The sequence below is a fragment of the Balearica regulorum genome, chromosome 7, assembly GCF_011004875.1.
Source record: "Balearica regulorum gibbericeps isolate bBalReg1 chromosome 7, bBalReg1.pri, whole genome shotgun sequence".
Lineage (NCBI taxonomy): Eukaryota > Metazoa > Chordata > Aves > Gruiformes > Gruidae > Balearica > Balearica regulorum.
The window spans coordinates 10,611,172-10,632,500 of NC_046190.1; the positions used below are offsets into that span (position 1 = coordinate 10,611,172).

At 36.4% G+C, this 21,329-nt stretch overlaps 1 protein-coding gene across 7 annotated transcripts in view; it reads right to left on the minus strand.

Annotated features, from left to right (window-relative positions):
• VTI1A (vesicle transport through interaction with t-SNAREs 1A) overlaps positions 1-21,329 on the minus strand; it is a 270,580-nt gene that overhangs the window by 180,353 nt on the left and 68,898 nt on the right. Inside the window, exon 6 of one of the 7 annotated variants that reach the window (XM_075757910.1) lies at positions 4,140-4,221. The exons of the other annotated variants lie outside the window; for them this stretch is intronic. Within the exon in view, the coding sequence (XP_075614025.1) occupies positions 4,142-4,221 (80 nt within the window). The 3' untranslated portion in view covers positions 4,140-4,141. Of the gene's footprint in view, positions 1-4,139; positions 4,222-21,329 lie in introns of those variants that run through there. 7 annotated transcript variants of the gene reach the window in all.

The following is a 21,329-nucleotide window of genomic DNA, read 5'->3' on the forward strand; positions in this document are numbered from 1 at the left end:
GGTAAGAAGTGCAAAAAACATAGCTTGCATCATGTTACAAACCCAAATCAGTAAGAAAATTGCAAGCACAGAAATAGATATTAAATTCAGAAAAATCAGACAATAAACTTGTTTCAGTGTATCACTCATGCATAAATTAACTGTAGAGTGTAAAACCTTTTTTATATATTTAAGGAATTTTTTTTTCATTGCTAGCATCTCTTATTTTTTACAAACATGTAATTAATGAAAAAATTCTGGATTTAACTCAAGGTCAGATAATGTTGTCCCTTTGTTTTCCATCTAAAACAGTTTGCAGGTTTGTTTCCAAATAGGTCAAATGATCCTATTTCTTTACATGCAAAAGAGATGCATACGCTAATTTAACTCTATTTGCTAATGCTGTTCATTGCTCACTGTTAATAGTTTCTTTGGCCATTTTCATGTTTATTTTTGAAGAGCTTGTAGGGTTTAGAATGCATGGAAATGATATGCTACATACTTGGCACTAAATTGTCCAAGCCAAAATATCAAATGTTGGAAACAGCAGAGTGATGACCTGCATCCTACACTAAACACATCTTGTTTTTTGCAGTAATGACTTTGTGTAATTATTTAGCAGTGCTCTTTAGTGCTGTTTTAAACAGACATTTGTGTTCAGCTATCGACCTGCTCACACCCTAAAAGGACCTGTTTATTCAGGAAAAGTTAAATTCCTACCCCAACTGTTTCTTTGGTTGCTTTCTGTTTGCTCATTCTAGAATTAAACTGGTCACACACATTTTTCATGTTTGATGCACTGAAAAAAACTAGACAACTTTTATAGACACGGTTTTATTGAAATGGATGTTTATTAGTTAGATCTTACTGCTCTACAGAAAATAATTCCCCTGCTGCTTATAAGCATTTTGATCAGCCATATTCAAGTGAAAGAACAAGTCTAAGGGGGAGGGGGGGAAGGAAAAGAAAGAAAATGGGAGGAGTAGAGATGGATACCATGTACAATTCTCATGTGACCTGTGATACTACCTAATTAGAAAACTTAAACTTTCCATAAAGGTTTCGCTGGAAGCAGCAGTATTACTACTATCACATTTCAGTTTGTGTTGGCTGATTTACCTACACTTCCATGAGCAGAGGAATAGAAAATGCAACGCACAGTTTTGAGGAAGAAATCTAATGGCACAATGTAAACAAGTACCATCAGTTTAGAAACTGAATGCAAATACAGCGAAGGGATTTTTCCAATAGATCTTTCTTCGTTATGGTACAGGACGCATAAGAGAACGCTACTGAACTGCAACCTCAATTATACTGGCCAACAAATTACCTTTAACCATTAAATTAGAAAATGTTCTTCAGCAATATTCAGTTTAGCATTCTACCCTGTCTCCAGGCTGAAGGTGGTCTGCATGTTGAACTTAGTACTGTGTGGGTTATAGTCTTTGTTTGCAGTCTTAACTGGGGATTGCACCTTAGCTACCGTAGTTCAAGCGTAAAAATACTTTGTCTGTAACACTATATACTGTTGCCAGCGACCCTCTAAATCCTTGAACCAACTGTGTCCTCTGGTGTCACAGAAGATAATGCCAATTTATTGCAATGTGTGGCTTTTTTAACTGATTAAAATTAAGCCGTAAACACGTGACAATGGAATTAGCACATTTAGAGAGTCTGTTTTCCCACATCCCATTTTGCGCTAGTGCGGCTGATCCCTGCAACTCTACGCGGGTGCAATTTTAATGACTTCGCTAGGTTTTGATGTTCTTATGAAAAAGCAGTGCTTGGTGTTTGTGGAGAAGGTAGATATGGAAGCTGAGTAGCTGTGATTGGGGACACTGTGACATCGTCTCTGTTTTTCGATAGGATCGGTGTCATTTTCCTCCCTACGATAAGACACCTCACTGACAGAGCCCGATTAGGGAAAATTTTATTATAAAATTCACTTCTATCGAACAAGGATGGAGTGATAAACAGTTCAGCCTCAGGGAAGAAACAGGAAAAGATTTTTTTTCCTCTCTCTCTCCCTCCCTTTTTTGTTTTCCTTTTTTTTTTTTTTTCCATTTGAGAAAAATCCTTCTTCCTCGTAGGACTTTTCCTGAAAGTGATTGTGTTTAAGCTAATAAGAATTCCCAAAATGTAGAGATCAGAGACATCTGAATGTTGTTCTAAAAGCAGAAGAGTTGAATTACTTCACAATTCAAGAATATGATTTTAAAAAGCAAAAAGTGAGGACTTTTTCTGAATTACGTTTTCTGTCAAATTCATTAAAACCAAGAGTCTTCTGAAAAGGAAGCTTAGTCAATCGTAACTTTACTTTCCAATATTCACTTACATTTCTCCCTGGTTAGAAAACTGGCAAGCTGCAGGGAAAACAGGGAAAATGGATGCTTGTGGCCCTCTAATGCTTGAAGATGGACTAACCTCCAAGGAAGAACATAAAACAATTACTGATTTTATTTTATTTTTTTTAATACTAAAATTTGCTTCTGTGTTTGACAGTTCACAGTGGATACCTTTAACCTGGCCTGTAGTGTTATATATGCAATATAATTCTGTGCAATCAGCACATACATAGTCAGTAAATATTATCTCCAGAAGATGGCTTGGGAAAATTTGTGAAAGAAGTATATGGAGTACATGTACACACGGTAATTCATTCCAGTTCTTATTTTCTTATTTTACATTACCTCACTGAAACACATTCATTAGCTGATTATGACATAGTGATAAAAAGTCTTTTTTCTAAATAGAAAAAAAAAAAAAGAAAAAGAAAACAAACACAATGGAAAAAGAGTGTACTGATGAAGATATTTTCAAGCTTTCACATCTGAGCTGTAACAATGCCATGAACTGAACGGGTTTCTTGGTTGTTTAACAACAAAACTTCCAAAGGGAAAAAAAACAACCCTAAGCACTGCCAGCTTTTTATTTATGTCCAAAAGTGAGTCACTACATTGAAACCATTCCCTCAAGATAGTGGCCTCAAAGTTACAGACCCTCCTTAAATGACTTTTAAGCACTTTCAATAAGAACATTACAAATCTGCTGTCAAAGTGAGCCTTAACATACAAGTCCTTCCGGCAATGTTCTAGATTTGCTTTTATTAAATAACAATGGGAGGATGTTTACAAGCATATATAATTTTCATTAGGCACACTCATCCCCAAATACAGTACACACATGATGCAAACTTCAAATAACTTCAGTAGCAGTTGTAGCCCTGAAGTAAAAACTTGCCAAAAATCCCTGCTTATTTGGCTAACACATCTTTCCAGAAATTGTATTTACTGTCTTCTGTGGCCATATGCTAAGCTGAATTTAAGTATTAACTGAAGGGGTCTGCTGAAGTGAACACAGCAATAAGACTACGTTAGACTCAGCCATCAAGACAGAGCTCAGCTCCTCCACTTGCTACTTGACTGAAAGAAGAGATAAAAATGTTATTTAGCAGTCTCGGAATTGCCCAGACAAAAAGTATGTTCCATCTACATATAATTTCACATTGAGCACATCCTATTTTTAATAATGTACAAATTATTTTGGAAGTCATGACCATACTATCCAGACTTACTGTGAAATACTAGATTACTATCAAATATTATCACCATGTTTTTTGTACTGTTGATTCAGTTCCATGCTGCACAGTTCCATACAACCAGTAAAAAAATGGGTTTTCAAAGACAACTGCATTAGAAACAAACATCAGTCTGAAAAAATATGACTAATGAAGGTAAGGCAGACCAATCAAAGGGCAAGTTGGAACTCCAATACATTTCTTTGTAGCCTTCAAAATGAGATTTTAAACAATGAGTTAGTGATTCCAATATGAGAAGTAGCTGGAGGAAAAAGGTGTGTCATTTGATTAGTGGTCTGCTAGATAGATTTCCTTCAGTAACTTCTCAAAAAAACCATTTGCTTCCGATTGACTGTAACTGCAGCGCAAGAGCTGTTAACAGTATATGAGACAGGAAAAAAAAATACAGCTCAGCAACCCCATCTAAACATGGAGGAATTCTAATTAGCTACAATCAGGCAATAAGGCTACTCTCCCTACAATTTCTTCCCATGTAAATGTCTTTAAACCTGCTTGGAACGTTTTATATTTTTGGGGGGAGTGGCAAAAGAAAACTCCCACTTGAATAATGCAGAGAGCTTACTGCTATGATATCCTCCTTGCGCTGAAGTTGGCTATTAACTTCCCCTCTGCATGCAGACTGAACGGGGAGCTGGCAGGAATGACTGGCAGGAAACAAAGGTGAGATCAGACAGGAGCATCTTTCAGTTCTATGTAAATACAGTGGTGCAGTTTGCAACATAAAACAGAGTTATATCTGAACTCCAGTACCCAAGTGAATAATTAAGATCTTCACAGTCCCTCCCACAGATAGTAGATTTTTATTTTTTTCCCGGAATATCCCCAAATAGCAGCATTAACTAGAGGGGATACACTTGAAGTCTCCTGGAAGGAGCAAGTAATTCCTTTTCTCTCCCCAAGACATGTAGCACATGAGTTGCCTGTGTGGATCGGTGTAGCTATAAATACATTTATCTAGAAGAAATAGTCAAACAGTCTTTTCTAAGAGGAATGTCTGATTGGTTAGTGGAAAATTGATACAGTGGAGTGAAGAATAACTGATAAAGAGATAATCCAGTGTGGCAATGTAGTTCTGCAGCACTGTAGCTCCAGCCTTCATTGGGTGGTGAGTGTAGGGTGATGGAAGAAAAGGACGGGCTTCTGTTGTTTGCATTTGAAGTATGAGGGAGGCATGGTGTGAGCAAACTTCAGATGTGAAGAACAAAAGCCCAGTTTTCCTCTATACCATCTTTAACTATATGATGAAGCCTAAAGCTGAAACACTGCACTATTAGATTTTTACAGCTGTTGTTCTGTTTGTCTGGTTTTTCCTCTACAAAGCAGAGATGCAAATACCTGCATGTATTTATTCAGTGCATGCATAGCTTCATTTTCAGAGAGAGGGTCACTGTATATGTTCTAACCTGACCTTAATTCATGCTGTGATTTCCCAGATTGTTACAATATATCATGCTCATTATTGGCATAACCAAACATTTCCCAAACAGGCTATATTTAACAAATATTTAAAATTACTTCTGCAAGGATTAAACATCCACAAATCTTTTCATTTTATATAAATGAATAATTTGGAGAGAAGAATAGTACCTAAGCTGGTGGTGGATCAGAGTATGCCAGTTACAGGAGCACTTAAGCGCCCATTGGCACAGCAAGACTCAAAGACCCGGTAGGTTTCAAAGAAACACTTTTTTTTTTTTTTTTCCTTCTAGAACTCTTTGCTTTCTAGTAAAGCTGCAACCACAATGTTCTCTCTCTTAATGCCACCATAAAAAATCAAAACACTTTAAAACAAATTGATGTCCTCTTTAATATAGTCACCACATCATCACAGTACTCTTGCACCCTGCTTGGTGACAACCAGGGGGATGCATACCACACATCTCTCTCTTGCTTGCTCTTTTTTTTTTTTTTTTTTTTAAGGCATTGAAGCGGGCAACAAAGAAGGAGAGAAAGACTGGGAGAGACGCTCAATTGAGATATTGGCACCTTTGATTGACAAGATCTAATCAGCTTATCTCCACACTAATAAAGTTGATGGCCTGTGGAGCTGGTATATGTCCAGCTTCAAGTGAACTTTCAGTAGCCAAAGCCTCAAGGGCCAGGACTAAGACTGAGCTTATCTAAACTGATTTAAATCAATTCCTAATGGGCTATTTCAATTTGATCAATTTGAAAGGATGGAAACCTGTAACCACTTGACTCAATTGTCTTGATTCATGCTGGCATCACTGGAGATTTGGTCAGAGCCACATGCTATTTATCTACAATGAAACAATGGAGTACAACTGATACACTTCTGAAATTATTTGACCCTCCCTAAGGTACTGTTTAGTTTATTCCAAATTGGGTGTTTTGCAGAGCTACTTCTCTTGTACATGCACTCAATAAAACATTTTGAAGTATGCTATTCCAAAACAAGTAGTGATTGCTACGTGTAGAATTCCCAATGCCATAAATAGGGACTGAACTGCTTTGCAGCTCTTGACCAATTTGATTTTTCTAAATTAACAAAGTCCTTTATGTGCTTTGAGGGGCTGCCTGTCCCACCAAAGGTGGGATGGCAGAATGGAACACTACGATAGGAAAGATAGATTCCGATAGATTTCATTCATTATGAGCAGAATTACACAACTGACTTCTGAAGATCTTGAAATTCATTTTGCAAAGCTCAATGCACTTTCATCTCCCGAAAAACATGTCAAGGAAACATATGTGGCTATATGTATTACATTATATTGTGAAAAAGGCTTGCTGCTTCTCTCAGGGTAAATCATTGCTTTTAAAAATGCAAAAAATTTCATACCATTGAAGTACATCTACATAAAATAATTTCTGAATTAAGGACTGTTATTCATTTAGAAAGGTAACATCTTTAGGAAAATATGGTAATATTAGAAACACAGAATCATCTTAAGAGGTGGAACCGTATGCTTATATGTCCTTTACAGATTTGCCTAAGCATGAGTAGTGAAACCAGGTATCAGTAAAGTATTTTTCAGTCAGTAGCACACATGAACACCTTAGGAATGTCTTGTGTTTAATAGAGGTAATTTAAGCACTTTCTAAAGGAAGTGTTTTTGGGTATTAATGCTAGATTATAAAAAACCCTGAGCAATATTTTCATTCAGATTGAGGTTTTCAAGCTGTAATTGCTTTATACAAAATCCACTCTAGTGTTATCACTCAATATCATCTTCACTGCTGTACATCTGAAGATAATTTCGCAATAAAACTTAATTGATAGAGCTTATTTTTCACTAATCTCCTAATATAGAAAAATGAAAAAGTACTAACAGTATGTATTATAAGCTCTGACCCTCACACTGCAGCATATTTCTAGTTTATCAAACTAAAATAGATCCATTTTATGGCATCAAATATTTTATATACTTTAATAACACAGAGAGTTTTTCCAAAAATAGGAAGTAAATGGAAAATTCCCTTAATAAAGCAAAATGTGGAGAGTAAAAGTAATTCACAAAGAGGCTAAGCAGAACATCTCATCTCATAACATTACTAGCCTGTGCCCCACTGACCATTAGTGCAAAATCTCAAAACGTTTCAATTATGGAAATCAGTAACTGCGCCGTCAGTGAAATCTACTGAGAAGTTAAATTCAGTGATATTACAGTTATAAACTGAACACCTCCTGACGTACCACATAAGCTGGATTTTGAACAAGACTTTTTAAAAATTAAGACATTGTGGATTATATTTTATTTCCTTCCCTTTTGGGCAAGTTAGACCTAGTATCAGTCCTAAGAGCCTCTCATCAGTTAGGTAAACAATTCTAGTGATTACAGAGACTATTAAAAGGGAAAATAAAGCATTAGATGTTTGTAGCAGAAGACTGGGAATTTGAATTCATAAGGCTTTTTCTTGAACTCAGTACACCTTAAAGACAATGCTTCTGGAGCAGAGAATTCACCAGGTGCCAGACAGCCATTAAGGCACCATGAGAACTGTCACCAGCAGCATCTTCTGACACCCTGAGACCTGGGGTCATATTGAGATCCAGCCACTGTAGCACAGTGTTCCTGAGCAGACTAGATAACTTCCAGGTTGAAAAAGTGGAACGCAGAGTCAAGAAACAACATTTGGCTCACAATCAAGAGTTCATCTGGTTGCCCCAGACTTTATTCCCAGTTCTACTACTAAAATTCTGATAGACTATGGACAATTTGGCCCTTGGAATAAGCTGGGTGCTGCTCTGAAAGCTGCATAGGCCGAAAAGAGATAATCCTAAATTGTAAAACTGAGATGATCTCTCTATTCCTGTAGTGCGACTATGAACTTTCCATCCTCCCCAAATCTGCTACCTTCCCACATCACTTCTGTTTTGGTGTCTTGTAGAAGGTTCCAAACTCCTTGGTTACTCAAAGGTGACTCAAAACGTCAGAGAGAAGCAGGAAAACTGTTCCTACTATTTCGGATGTCTATATATGCTTATAGATACCACCCTTCCTGACCATTCAGGACTTCTTCTGTAAGACAGAAAAGATACTGCATAATCACCACAAATCTCTGTCCAGATCAGCACTGGCCTCATTTATCTGAACCTCAGAGATTAACCCAGCTTGGTGCTGCGGAGTTTTTTGCGGTTTTTTTGGTTTGGTTTGGGTTTTTTTTTTTTTTTTTTTTTTTTTCATTTAACCTCATTATGCTTTGGTCTGCCTATCTACAGAATGCGTATAATATCATTGACTCTGTCTCTCAAGAGGATAACATGGATGCACAAATGAAGTTCTGGGAGCTCATGGTATTAGAAGGCAAAATTATATAGCCATCAGACTGGCAAAAAACCTGCAGCCACTTCAGTTGTTGTAAAAATTAAACTATTGCCTTATTTTTGCATTTGAGTACCTCTTATGCTGTCATTTAATGAAGGAAAAGTTTTCTAAACATAGCAATCAGTTTGCCAAGATCACTGCAGATGTATCAGACAGAATTAATGACTGTAAAAGGCTGACAGACTTGTGCTTTGTCTTCTGTGAATGAAAACACTACTCTCCAGACCAGATAAAAATCAGCTTCTGTCTTTTTTGGCAGTCAGATCATAACAAGGCCAAAGTAATATTAAATCATTTATGAGGGTTTTAAGTTTAAATATGAAAGTGATATATATGCAGAAGAACTGTTATGACATTTGAATTTCAGCAATAAGCATTTTTTAGGCATTTCAAACTATGTAAAACCTGACATTTCAGTGTTTATATACAAAACCTGCTATGATACAAAACAACACCTCTCCACCACTACTTTGTCATTTAAAACTTTTTTCTTTGTTATATAGTCACATAGTTATATTTCAGCTTGCTGCAGAGCAGATTCTTGCCTAGAAACCTGTCATCCTTATGCAAATAGGAAAAATCTACTGTATATTAATTATGATTTTATAGTGATCACTTTCAGTCTCCTTGTTTTCAGTAGTCAGTCTTTCATCCCCTTTATTATTCATGTAGAAATGTTCTTTTAGCAGCTAAAATATAGCACTTTTATGCAACGGTTTGATGAAGCGCACTAGAGAAAATGAAACGAAATGAACTGGACTACCCAAAAAAGGAAAACAACGCAGGTGAGATACAACTGTTCAGGGTATTATTTTCATGAGATATGGGAAATAACATGTACTGCTCATCAATTATTCCATAATGTCTGTCTCCCCAACCTTCTAACAGCTGGGATTGAAATGTTTTGACATGATGATCTCTAGGTGGAAATACTGAAGGCGTTAAAATATAGATATAAATAGGTGATAATGAAGAACAAAATGTGTACCATTTTCTTGCAGTCATAGTTTGCAAATTAACAAGCTGCTATTGATTTTTCTTTGAGGTCAATAACAGCATTTATTGATCTGAGAAGTTAATACTCACTAGGGTCAATATTGTATCTCAGGGGTCAACAAATCTGGATACTGTCTTCTCTTCCCCGTCCATATATAAATATTACCTAGGCAAAATGGGCAAATTTAATCTTTGGAGATAAGAAAGCACTGTATTTGACGTGATACAAAACCCCAAAACCAGTAAAAGTTAAGAATAGAGTCTACCTGGATCATTTTCAAACAGTTTTCAGATACTCAAAACCTTATATTAATCTAGAAGTACTGGCTTCATGAACTCTGTCTTCAGTTCTGAACTTCATGTCTCCCATCTACACAATGGTCACTCTTGGTGTTATTTCCCAACACCAAAAATTAATCGATTTTAGAGGCTACTCAGTATCAAGTGGACATTAACATATTTTACCAAACTAAATTAAAGCTCATAAGAAAAGAAGTAGCCAAATAACAGTTGTGGACTTTCTGATTTTTCTTAGGCCTCATTCTTTCCAACACGATCTCCAACAAAATCAAGAGAAACATTCCTACTGCCTTCAATCAGCTCTGGATCAGGCCCTTGTAAAATTACACCAAGTTTTCTTCTCATTTGTAGTTTGTTACTCAAGCATTCACATGTCTAAAGAATCATAAAATCATAGAATCATAGAATGGTTTGGGTTGGAAGGGACCTTATCATCTAGTTCCAACCCCCCTGCCATGGGCAGGGACAGCCTCCACTAGACCAGGTTGCCCAAAGCCCCGTCCAGCCTGGCCTTGAACACTTCCAGGGATCCAGCGGCATCCACAGCTTGTCTGGGCAACCTGTGCCAGGGCCTCACCACCCTCAGAAAAATTTCTTCCTCAGATCTCATCTCAATCTCCCCTCCTTCAGCTTAAACCCATTAACTCTTGTCCTGTCACTACACTCCCTGATAAACAGCCCCTCACCATCTTTCCTGTAGGCCCCTTTAGGTACTGGAAGGCTGCTGTAAGGTCTCCCCAGAGCCTTCTCTTCTCCAGGCTGAACAACCCCAACTCTCTCAGCCTGTCCTCATAGGAGAGGTGCTCCAGCCCTCTGATCAGCTTCGTAGCCTCCTCTGGACTCGCTCCAACAGCTCGATGAGAGAAAAATTGTTCTCTCAATGAGAAAAACCAGAAGTGAGCAATTTGTCTCCTGATACTTTACACAGACAAATATCAATGAAGCTCTGAGCACACTCTTAGAAAACGGCTGGGAAGGAAGGAAGTTTCAGGAAATGCCAGGCCCACAGAGGTATTTTTGCAACTAGATACTCCATTATAACAAATGGTCAATAGTGTAACATCTCAAAATATGGACGTTATATATTAGATTTCTAAAGAATCGTATTTGTGTGAAGAGATACTATTAAACTTACAGGACAAACAAAGCCCAGTGTGTGCATTACTGGCAAGCATTTAAAATGGCTAACAAGGATACTACAAAACTTTAATAATATTCATCACATTTGCAGAACTTTATAATTGAAAAACATTTTGTGATCATCATCATGCAATACAGAAACTGTTATTTTATGCATGAATAAGCTGTAACAGAAAGACCGATAGTCCACAAATTGTACAGAACTAAAACTATTAATACTCAGACTCCAGACTTGTGTTGTAGATAAGAGTGAAAACACGGGTCATCCCGTTTTGGGCAACAGTACCTTTCCTCAGGTATTTGAGCAAGCAAAGACTCAAAACAACAGGACACAATATAAAGCTATTTCCAGTGTTAATTCAATATTTTATCTGCCCGTATCAAATTTTTGCTTCAAATTTCATGAATTCACAAGGCAAATATTCAAACATTCATCTGCTACCAAAACATAGTAGTTCCCAGACAAAATGTATATGTAATGGTACAAATCTGTTACACAGAGCATTACAGATAAAAAAAAGGTCTTGTTTGTTGCAAATGGTGTAAGTTTTTAAAATGCTTTAAGAAGTATGATTATGCAAATAACTGTCTAGGTAACTAAGAAGAAAATTAAGTAAAATAGTAAGCATTGCTCTTTACAAGTATACAGAAATACAGATTTGATTTAGTTTAGAGGCAAAAGTTGGATATTAAATAACTGCAGTCAATCTTATTTTGAACCACTATTTTAAATTACTTTTGTAATGAAACACTCACTCTGTTTGCATAGCCATTAAAACGTGGCAACTTCCACCAAAGGAAAACTTTTCAAACTCAATTTTGTCCTTTCTGGGTAGTCAGGAGGATATGCCATAGCACCATATATTTCTTTAAGCTTATGAAATATTCTTATTTGTGAATTGTGATTTTAATTTTTTCTAAATTTTGAATTTGAAGCAACTTTCATGGAAAAGGAGGTTAAAAACAATATTTTGTTGTTTTAGTAGCTGAGTAAAACAACTAAAAACAAGTCATCAAGATGGGGAAAACAGTAAAGTTTATCCAAGCATATTTTATATTTACAAATGACAAATTTATTCCACAAATCCAGTGACATTTCCATTTCTGTGGGCCAGATATTTAAAAGTATTTATAAGTGTTTTCTCCAAAGATGGAGTTAAGTGGCTACAATCACTTCAGAAAATGGTAAAGCAGGTCTATAATCAAGTATCATTTTCTTTCATCTGATTTAGGTACCTTACCTGCTTAATTCATTCAGAAAATGACAATACATCCTAACTTCAGCTCCATAATTTATTATATCTGATCCTGAATCCTGAAAATTTTTTTTACTGAATTTTCATCCTGTCCCACTTTTCTCTGAACTTAAAGAAGGAGAGCAGACTTGCTCATTGTATAACAATTCATCTGCTTCTTAACTCATGAACCAGTCCAAGAAAGTAACTTTTTTTTGTCTGCATCTGCTGGGTTATTTAAAATCTAAAATAATTAAGACAATAACTTTTCAGCACAATAAATTGGAAGGACAAAAATTAGGAACACTGTTAAAATTAACATTTATTATAAGTACTTATCTACCTAATCTAGTACATGATGTATTTATAAAGCTTATGTGACGCTAGATTTTTTTTGTGCAGAATATTTTATGATGTACCCAATAAAAAACCCTCCACTCGACTCATTAGCATTTCAGCAAGACTCTGGCTCACCACTTTAAACTCATTTAAGAAAACATCATAGTTTCTAGACTGGATTTAAAACACTTCACCACTATAAAACTGAAAGCAATTTTTAAAAATTAAAATAATGAAAAAATGTATGTGGCATATATATTTCATTCTTAATGCTTCTCTACTTGATATTTCACTACTGAAAAGGCACTAAAACAGCAAAAGCACTTAGATACAGAGTAAAGCAAATATAATCAGTCATTTGCACAAAATTTCTCACGATGGCATTCCAGCCAATTACTGTAGCAGTCAAACGCCAAGACATTCGACACGTGGAAATCTTACAACACTCAATTATAAAAATAAGATTAATATTTTCAAGACACATGTAATAAAAACATGGAATTATTGCATCTATGTGAATAATGAAAAAGCAAAGACCGAACCATTCTCTTCATCTAACCATTTTGCACGTTGTCCGTCTAGATCCTGCAAGAGAGGTAAACAGGAACCAAATCCCCAAATACATGAACGCTCTCCAAAATCTTCACATTTATAGAGTCACAGACACTGTAAAACATGGAAAAGCTGATCATAGTGGAGACCAGCCAAGCAGATGTAAGAGATTACCTTTGCATCAATGGTTATCTTTGCAAGATACACAAGGTAAATTATGTGACTTATTTCACAAAAATGCAAACAACAATTAGCTACTCATGATACCTAGATTCAGACTTCACTGTACTGAGCTTGACCTGAGTACACACTCATGGAAACATGTTCTTACCTTGCAAACTTTTTTGGAAATGTACTGAGCAAAATAGACCTCTCTTCCCAGCAGGCACATGAATGCATGTACACTCACACACTTGAAATACAATATGTAAATATTTATGCTCTGCCAATAACTAGGCATGTTTACAACCATAAACATTTGTTACAATTGTGATGATTAGGTCAAGAGTATAAAATTTAATATAAAATTTTACATTTACATTTTTGGAGTTAGTGAAGTAATATGAGGTAAATACTAGCAAATGGCAGAAAGTCAGCTGCAAGGTAATACACAGCTGATGCTGGAAATCAGGAGTGAGAGAAGAGTTGGCAAAATATGGAGGGAACACAGAATCTGTAGAAGGACCCTCCATTGAACTAGATAAGTTACTACGAAGAAAACAAAAAGGCACCTTCCAGTCAAGAAAAGATGTAGAGGAACAAGAATGGACATATGTGTGAGTGGCCTATGATAGAGTGATATAAACTTGTGAAATCATAGTTTACAAAGCTATGAACAACAATTTTGTGGGTCTGCAATTCCTTACAATAGCTGGTAGCAAATAACTAGCAGCAGTTTCTCAAAACGAGGCTGTAACAACTCAAAGAAATTTATTGTGCTATTTCAGAAAGACAACTGGTACTGCAGATCAGCAGTTGAATTCACTCTGACATGAAATCTAGCTAGATAGTAAAGAGCTTCCTACATTCAACCTCTAATTCCTTCTATAAGAATAGCATTAATTTCAATTTTACAATGTATATAACTACTTAGTAATCAAGCAAAATTCATATTATGGGCTATTAGGCCGAGAGAAGCCTCATTGTTCAAAAGCGAGACAGTACAAACAAAATCTAACTGATTTTTGATTTAAAAACAGAGACTTGGATGGCAAGTATTACTTGCAAAAATCAGGTTATGTCCTCACCTCACACAAGCAGATATTTCAACTGCAACTGAGCTGAGTTTCCACAAAGTTCAGTACTTACCAGTATTTTGACTTTTTTTTGACTATAAATGCCAGGAATTACAGGAGAAAATATATTTTATAAGCAGGGTAGTAAAATCATTAGCTGAAAACACTAAAGATATAACTTAAACTAGATGAAGAAAGAATATCTAGATAAGCTGCTCTTCAATCAGTCCATACTGGGGTGAGAACAATGTTTTTCAATCATCTTCTATGTCTCATTTCAGGACAGAATTTTGAGCTTTTCTCCCCCTGTTCTTCTACCGGGGGGGGGGGGGGGGGGAAGAAAAAAAAAGAAAAGGAAAAAAAAGAAAAAAGAAAAAGAAAAAAAGAAAAAAAAAGTCTTTGTGTAACTATGACTCTTCAGTCCTAAGTTGTAAAAGGGCAAAATACTGCACTTGAAAGATGATCTACCTTGAAAACCCTTTTGATATTGACTTTACCTAGAAAAGTATGTTCGATACAAATAAATTTTTTAATGTTAAACTTTGTTCTTCAGCGCAAATGGAGGAAAACACTGTTAGCCTGACAGGAAGTAGAGGCAGAAGGCTTCAAACAAGAAATATAAAAAAAAACCTAGGGTGAAATTTATTTTGTCAAGTCTAAGCTCATCAACTTTTCTTCTTGATGTAAGTTGTATACAAAGAATCTTTGCCCAACAAGACGTCATGCTGTGCAAATTCAGCCGTGCCCATGTACTGAAAAAATCTGTTAAACACTATTGAAAATCATGTTGTTTACTTAGGCACCCAAAATAATAACTCACCAAAGTCTGATTCTTTATGAAATATATAGCTTATGTTCTGTAGATCAATGAAACCACCAAATGAAACCATTAAATTAGCAGGGTATTAACACATTTGAAGGTCAAAAGGTGGACTTGTAATTCTGTTCAGCTGTGCTCTTTTAAAGGTTGTAACAGACTGAACTGACTGTCATTACCAAGCCAGTATCACTTGGAATCAATTCATTTCACTTAGTGAAAGTTCTAAAGAAGTGGTTGTGGTATATGATGGGAGGAAGAGAAGAAATCATGGGCAAAAGGGAAGAGTGTCTAGCTACAATATATCTGGATTTGAATTCTAGCCATTAACAACTAACCAGCAGTTCCTAACTATCTGAAACTTTTTGGACAAGTTCTCTATAACTCAATTTTTCTCAGGGAGAATATGAAAGCGGATTGAGAGGATTTCTCTGGCCAACACAAGTTGAACATCTCCTTGCTATAGGCATGACTTCACATTCTTTGTCCACCTATCACAACGGGTTATCTTGACTTTAAAAGACAACCAGAGGATGTTACATACAATTCTGACATCTCTCAGTGACACCTAAGCATGGTGACTGAGAGTGTTCTGCAAATGAGGAAAGAGACTATATATATTTATATATACGGAGGAAAGACAAACTGTTGGCTTTTTCCATTATCCCTTTGCCAAACCAAGGTAGTTTGTAGAGTGTACTTGGGACTGCTAGAAACAAAAGCTACTATTTATTTATCTTTTGATTTTTATCCTTCTTCCCTTTATTTACCTTACCTGCTCAGAACTGGACAACAAACTCCAAAATGTTATTACCGGGGGGAAACCTTCCTGAGGCTAAATAATTTCAAAATTGAAAGAAGCAGGTAGTGTAACTTCAAACCAAAAACTATAACCACATAGCTTGATTCAAAAGCTTCATGTTCTTGGTACGACACAAGTCTTCAAAAGCTTTGCTATGGACTTAGGAATAACCTACACTGAAAACCTTCATCAATAAACGCCATCTCATACATTAATGAAAGAAGGTCAGCATCAAAGAAGATTACATCGAAACACTGTTTTTTGTCATTCAGTAAGAGGTTATTTCCAGCAGAAGAGTCTACACAGTAGAGGTGGTCCAATACAATGCTTGTAAAATAATGTTTTAAAAATTATCTTCTGAGTTCAGTTTATAATTTAGATACTAATATTATTCACAGGTATTCTATGACAAGTGCAAGGTTTTTGTGAAAATATATACAGATTTCAGCCTATACGATTATTTGTCTGGAATGCACATAGGAAGTACTTAAGCATAAAGTTTCTGGTATCTGAAACAAAATGTTTCAATCATTCTAACGTGAAATAAAAATCCACAATCTGAATACTGGTTTACTATATAATATAGTATCTTTAAGACGTCATCGCAATACTTTGCTCATCCAAAAATCAGTCTTAAACAAACTTTTTTCAATTGGATGCCAGTTCCTAACAAGACTGAAGTTGAGCTGTCCCGTGGCACAATAACGAATTCCTGCACATTAATGAACATTAAAATAACCTAGGACTTCTCCCAGAACAGGCAACAAAATGGCCAAATTTGGATCACTATTTTTCCTACTATACTTTAGCAAATCTCTGCTACTGAAGAGATTTGACATTCCTTATTTGTTGCATTAATGGTATAATCCCAAACCTACTGAGGTGAAAGATAAGCATTCGTTTTATTGGAATTCCAGTTGAAAGATGCTGAGTACCCAAAAGATAAGCTTTTAACAGAAATGGTCTTACAATACTGCATAGACTGTGAAAAACTCTACAAAATAAGTTACTTTCTCATCTCTTAAAAAAAAAAAAATAGTTGGAAAAGTATTTTTGGGTACTTTGAAGCCGTTACAGGACAGTACTTAAATAATGAAAATTCCTTACTTTATGGTAAGCACTTTATGTATTTGTAAATATATGAATATACTAAAAAAAAAATAATTATCTATATCCTGCATTTGAGACAACACACACAAATGCAGAGGGAACAGCCTTTGAACACTACTAGACAAAGTTAGGTGAGTTACTGGGTAAACTTTTCATGACCACAAACATGCAAGGCCCATTCTGCGGTTGAATCAAATCTTTAAGACGAAAGACAGAGCTAAGGAAAATGGGGACGGTGCCAGAATTTGAATAAATACGTGCAGGAGTATCTGGAGAGAGATGAAGTATTAAAGAGATATCTGGAGTTAGAATTAGGAAGGTCAGAGTTGGGAAGGTTGATGAGAGGCAGGGAAGGAGGACAGGAAGGCCAGGAGAGAGGAGGTGGCAGATATGAAGCTGGAGGGAGCAGCTCAGTGCCTGGACAAGCAACAAACGAGCAAGCAATATTCAAACTGAAGGTGTAAAAAGCACTTTGCTGGTATCAACAAGCACTAAGGAATGGAAACTGAGTAGTTTGGTCTCTCCACGCCCTCTCAATGCTGCTTCTGACTGTTGCGAGGCAGCAGCAGTACCCACATTGCCCCCCATGAGCGTGCAGCTGGGATACTCCTGAGGCCTGACATCCTCAGAAACAAAAAATCTCTCCCTATTTCTTCCTTCTCACTTTAAAGCTCAGACTACGAAGAAGGGCAGAGGGCTTAGAGATGCAGGAATGCAATATGCCACTTCAAAATGAATTTCTGAAACAATAAACAGATTTTAATAGAAATCAGCCAGCAAAGAAAAAAATTATATATGAAACATGAAATACTGTTGCTAGCAGAAGAAACAGGGATCATGAAAAAGCTCTCTCTGATGGTGACTGGAAACTGCATAAAAACTCATTTCACTGTAGAAACTTTGGATTAAGATTTCAGTAGAAAGATATTCTGGCATATCAAAGAAACACCTGAGGAGAAGATATTGGTATATGCTCCAGAACTCAGAAGCCCTCTTTCTCTAATGAAAGGTTTTACATACAGTATTCACATATACATGTATGAATAATTCATTAGAGATGAAATAGGTGGATATTAAGTGTAAATATCTGGGACAGGAATCGACTTTTTTATTTAAAGCAAGGGGCACTTGAAGCAAGGTCTTGATTTTCAAAACTTGGTTTCCATTTCCATACCCTTAGTTATTTGGGGCTCAAATGCAATTGGAATATACATGCACCTGAGGATGGAACAGCGGTGTGAAGGTCCAAGTGAGATCAACTAATGCAAGCAAATTACTAAGTATACAAAATTACAACACAAAAGAAGCAACAACCTTTCCACTAGTCTAAAGTAGCCCTATGTGTATGATCATTAGAGTCTGGTTTTTGTTCAATTAACATTGGATGTTTGAGCCATTTAAATTTTTTCTAAGCTATGCACACTTTTTATCTTGATCATAGCAATGTTTACTGTATTTTCTACCTGAAAAGCCAACCTCTTGCAATCACGATGGAATGGAATCAGTTTAGTGGATATACTTATTTTAATTTTTATTGTTTCACATATTTTATGTCAGCGCTGGTGCACATCTCATTCATGACACCTGAACAGCACAACAACCCCAATACCAATACCTTGAGGCAGGTCTGACCATCTGCCTGTCAGCTAGGCTACCAGTGCTGACAGTGTTTATGGGTCAGTCCAGAACAGGTTTGACTGTAGTTCATTACAACTGGTGAGAGCCACTGAAATTTGCTTGGATCCCTTAGTACTGAGAAGTATTCATGTCACACAAGGGTGGGAAATAAGCTGTTGTGTCTCTTGCTCAGCAATATTTCTCCTTTAACTGTTTCAGAACTACATATTCCTGGAATTCCCAAAGAGTAAGGAGGATTGAAAAAAAACCCATATTAAGCAACTTAGAGATTCAGAAGGATTTTCTGTAAATGGAACAAAAGAGTTTCTCTTCTCTTGATTTCTTTTCTTTAAAACACCATGTTTACATATTACAAAAGGGATACAAAACCAGAAGCAAGACAATATCTTAACATTTGGTGCAAAGAATAGATCTATTACCCACAAACTACAAACTCTTCTAGTAGCACAGATATTTCAGAGACATTCAGAGCCACAGTACTATATCTAATAATCATTACTCATAGAGGCAAGCTCCACATTTGTTCTCAAATTACACGTTCTGAAAGCTATAGGAATATCTAAAGTTCATGAACTAAAAAAAAATAAAATAAATACCTGCAATGTAGTTTTGCCATGAAAGCCTGGATAGCATTCAATGGCTGGATCTCTCTTATTGTCATGAAACAAGGTAAAGTCTGTATTATATAAACACCAGGATTTTATTTTTTTCCCTAGAAAGTATCTGGCAGTTGAGAAGAACTTAATGAAAGCAATTCAACTGCAGATTACAATGGTCCCCTACAACAAGCTTTGCTCTTCTTCTCCTCGACAGTGTTTTATATTTGCATGCCAATTTTATCTCTGAAGATGAATGAAGCATTTTGAACTGTTCCTCATTCAGAATGCTCCTGTCTGAGCAAACATATCTAAGACTTGACAAAGAAGGGGATACCTTACCATGCTACATCCTGCATGCAAAATAAGGAAGTTCTAGAATTCAATTTGATACTGTGGAAATCTGAGCATGGGGAATGGAATTAGGAAATCTCCCTCTTCAAAATGGGAAGAATTTTGTGATTAATCAGGATTAACTCAGCAGACTCTCCTTTCGACTGAAATCAGCAATTTTCATGCATTTTGAAAATCCTTCTCATATTCTCAGGGTATATGGCCAGACTATATCCGAAATTAAGAATACTGAGCTCTAGTGTCATAAGTAATGAGTGGTGTTGGAAATGCCTGCTAATCAGGCTGTACAGTTGCTTGTCTGTTCCTTACCAGCAAAGCAGATGATAATATAAAACCAGAAAAATAACAACAATAAATATATTTAAAAACAATATTTTGATTTAAAAAAATCCAGATGAGTGCACTTTGCAGTGCTATCAGTCATTATTAAAACTTGCCCTCCTTGGTACAAAGGACTAAGTCCTGGCTTTCCTGGTTTCCCTGTATGTCCTGAGAGCTTTCCCTTATGCGTGTTTGTGCCATACAATTCAGGCAATTAAAACACAAATGCTTTGATGAACTTACCGGTCTACTAAATCAGCTACTCAAATGCCTGCTAAATTTGCAACATACCCCTATGAATATTTAGAATAATGTTCTTCTCCTTACAGTAGGCCTTGAGTGCTATGGAACTGGTTACCAGATACTAAAGGCTTTGCTTAGTCTGTCAGGAGGTTTCTGCATAGATTTAAGCATCCTCAGTATCAACAAATGCTAGCCAACAAACTATGAAAGCCTAACAGTCGGTGTTGGATTGTGTCTTAGAGATGGTGACATAAGTGGCATCCTGTTCAGACACCACTGAAGCCCATGAATCAATGGCACCACTCAAAGAAGGAAGTCAGACCTTCCAACAGATCTCAGCTTGTATGAACAACTGTACATAAGATGAAAGGGCTTATCAATTTAGAGATGCAAACAGGAAAAAAGCTTCCAATTTATCATGGTAAGTTTCAGGAATGGTAATGTGAAATTGCATTAAATTAGTTATGTGATGTCAGATTAATCCTTAGATGATCACAGGGGCAGGTTAAAATAGTATATGTATTTTTGCTGATTAAGGTAATAAGAAAGACTCAAATGTGACTTATTCCAGAGGTGAAAATCATCCAGCTTCATTACAATAAGCAACATACATATCCATAATTATGAAAAGACACCACATAAAGAAAGTAGAATAGATACTTAAGGGTTGTCACCTCCACCTCCTCATCTTCACAGAATCACAGAATGGCTGAGGTGGGAAGGAACCTCTTGAGATAATCCAGCCCAATGCCCTGCTCAAGCAGAGTACCCTAGAGCCAAGGACTGTGACCAGCTAGATTTTGAATATTTTCACAGATGGAGACTCCACAAGCGCTCTAGGCTACATGTTTTAGTATTTGACCACTCTCACAGTAAAAAATTCTTTCCTTGTGTTCTGATGGAATTTCAGAGGTTTTAATTTGTGTACATTGCCTCTTGCCCTGTCACTGGGCATTACTGAGAAGAGTCTGGCTCCCTCTTCTTCAATCCCTCCCATCAGCTATTTATACACATTGATAAGCTCCTCCTGAGCCTTCTCTTCTTCAGGCTTAACAGTCTCAGTTTTCTCAGCCTCTTGTGAAAGATGCCCCAGTCCCTTAATTCTCTTCATGGCCCTTTGCTGGACTCACTCCAGTAAGCCATTGTTTTTCTTGTACTGTGGAGCCCAGACTTGGAAACAGCACTCCAGATGTGGCCTCACCACTGTTATGTAGAGAAGCTCTTTATGCAACAAATCAAGGAAGACAGGGTCTGAGGAGTCAACTCAACGATGAATTGAAACTC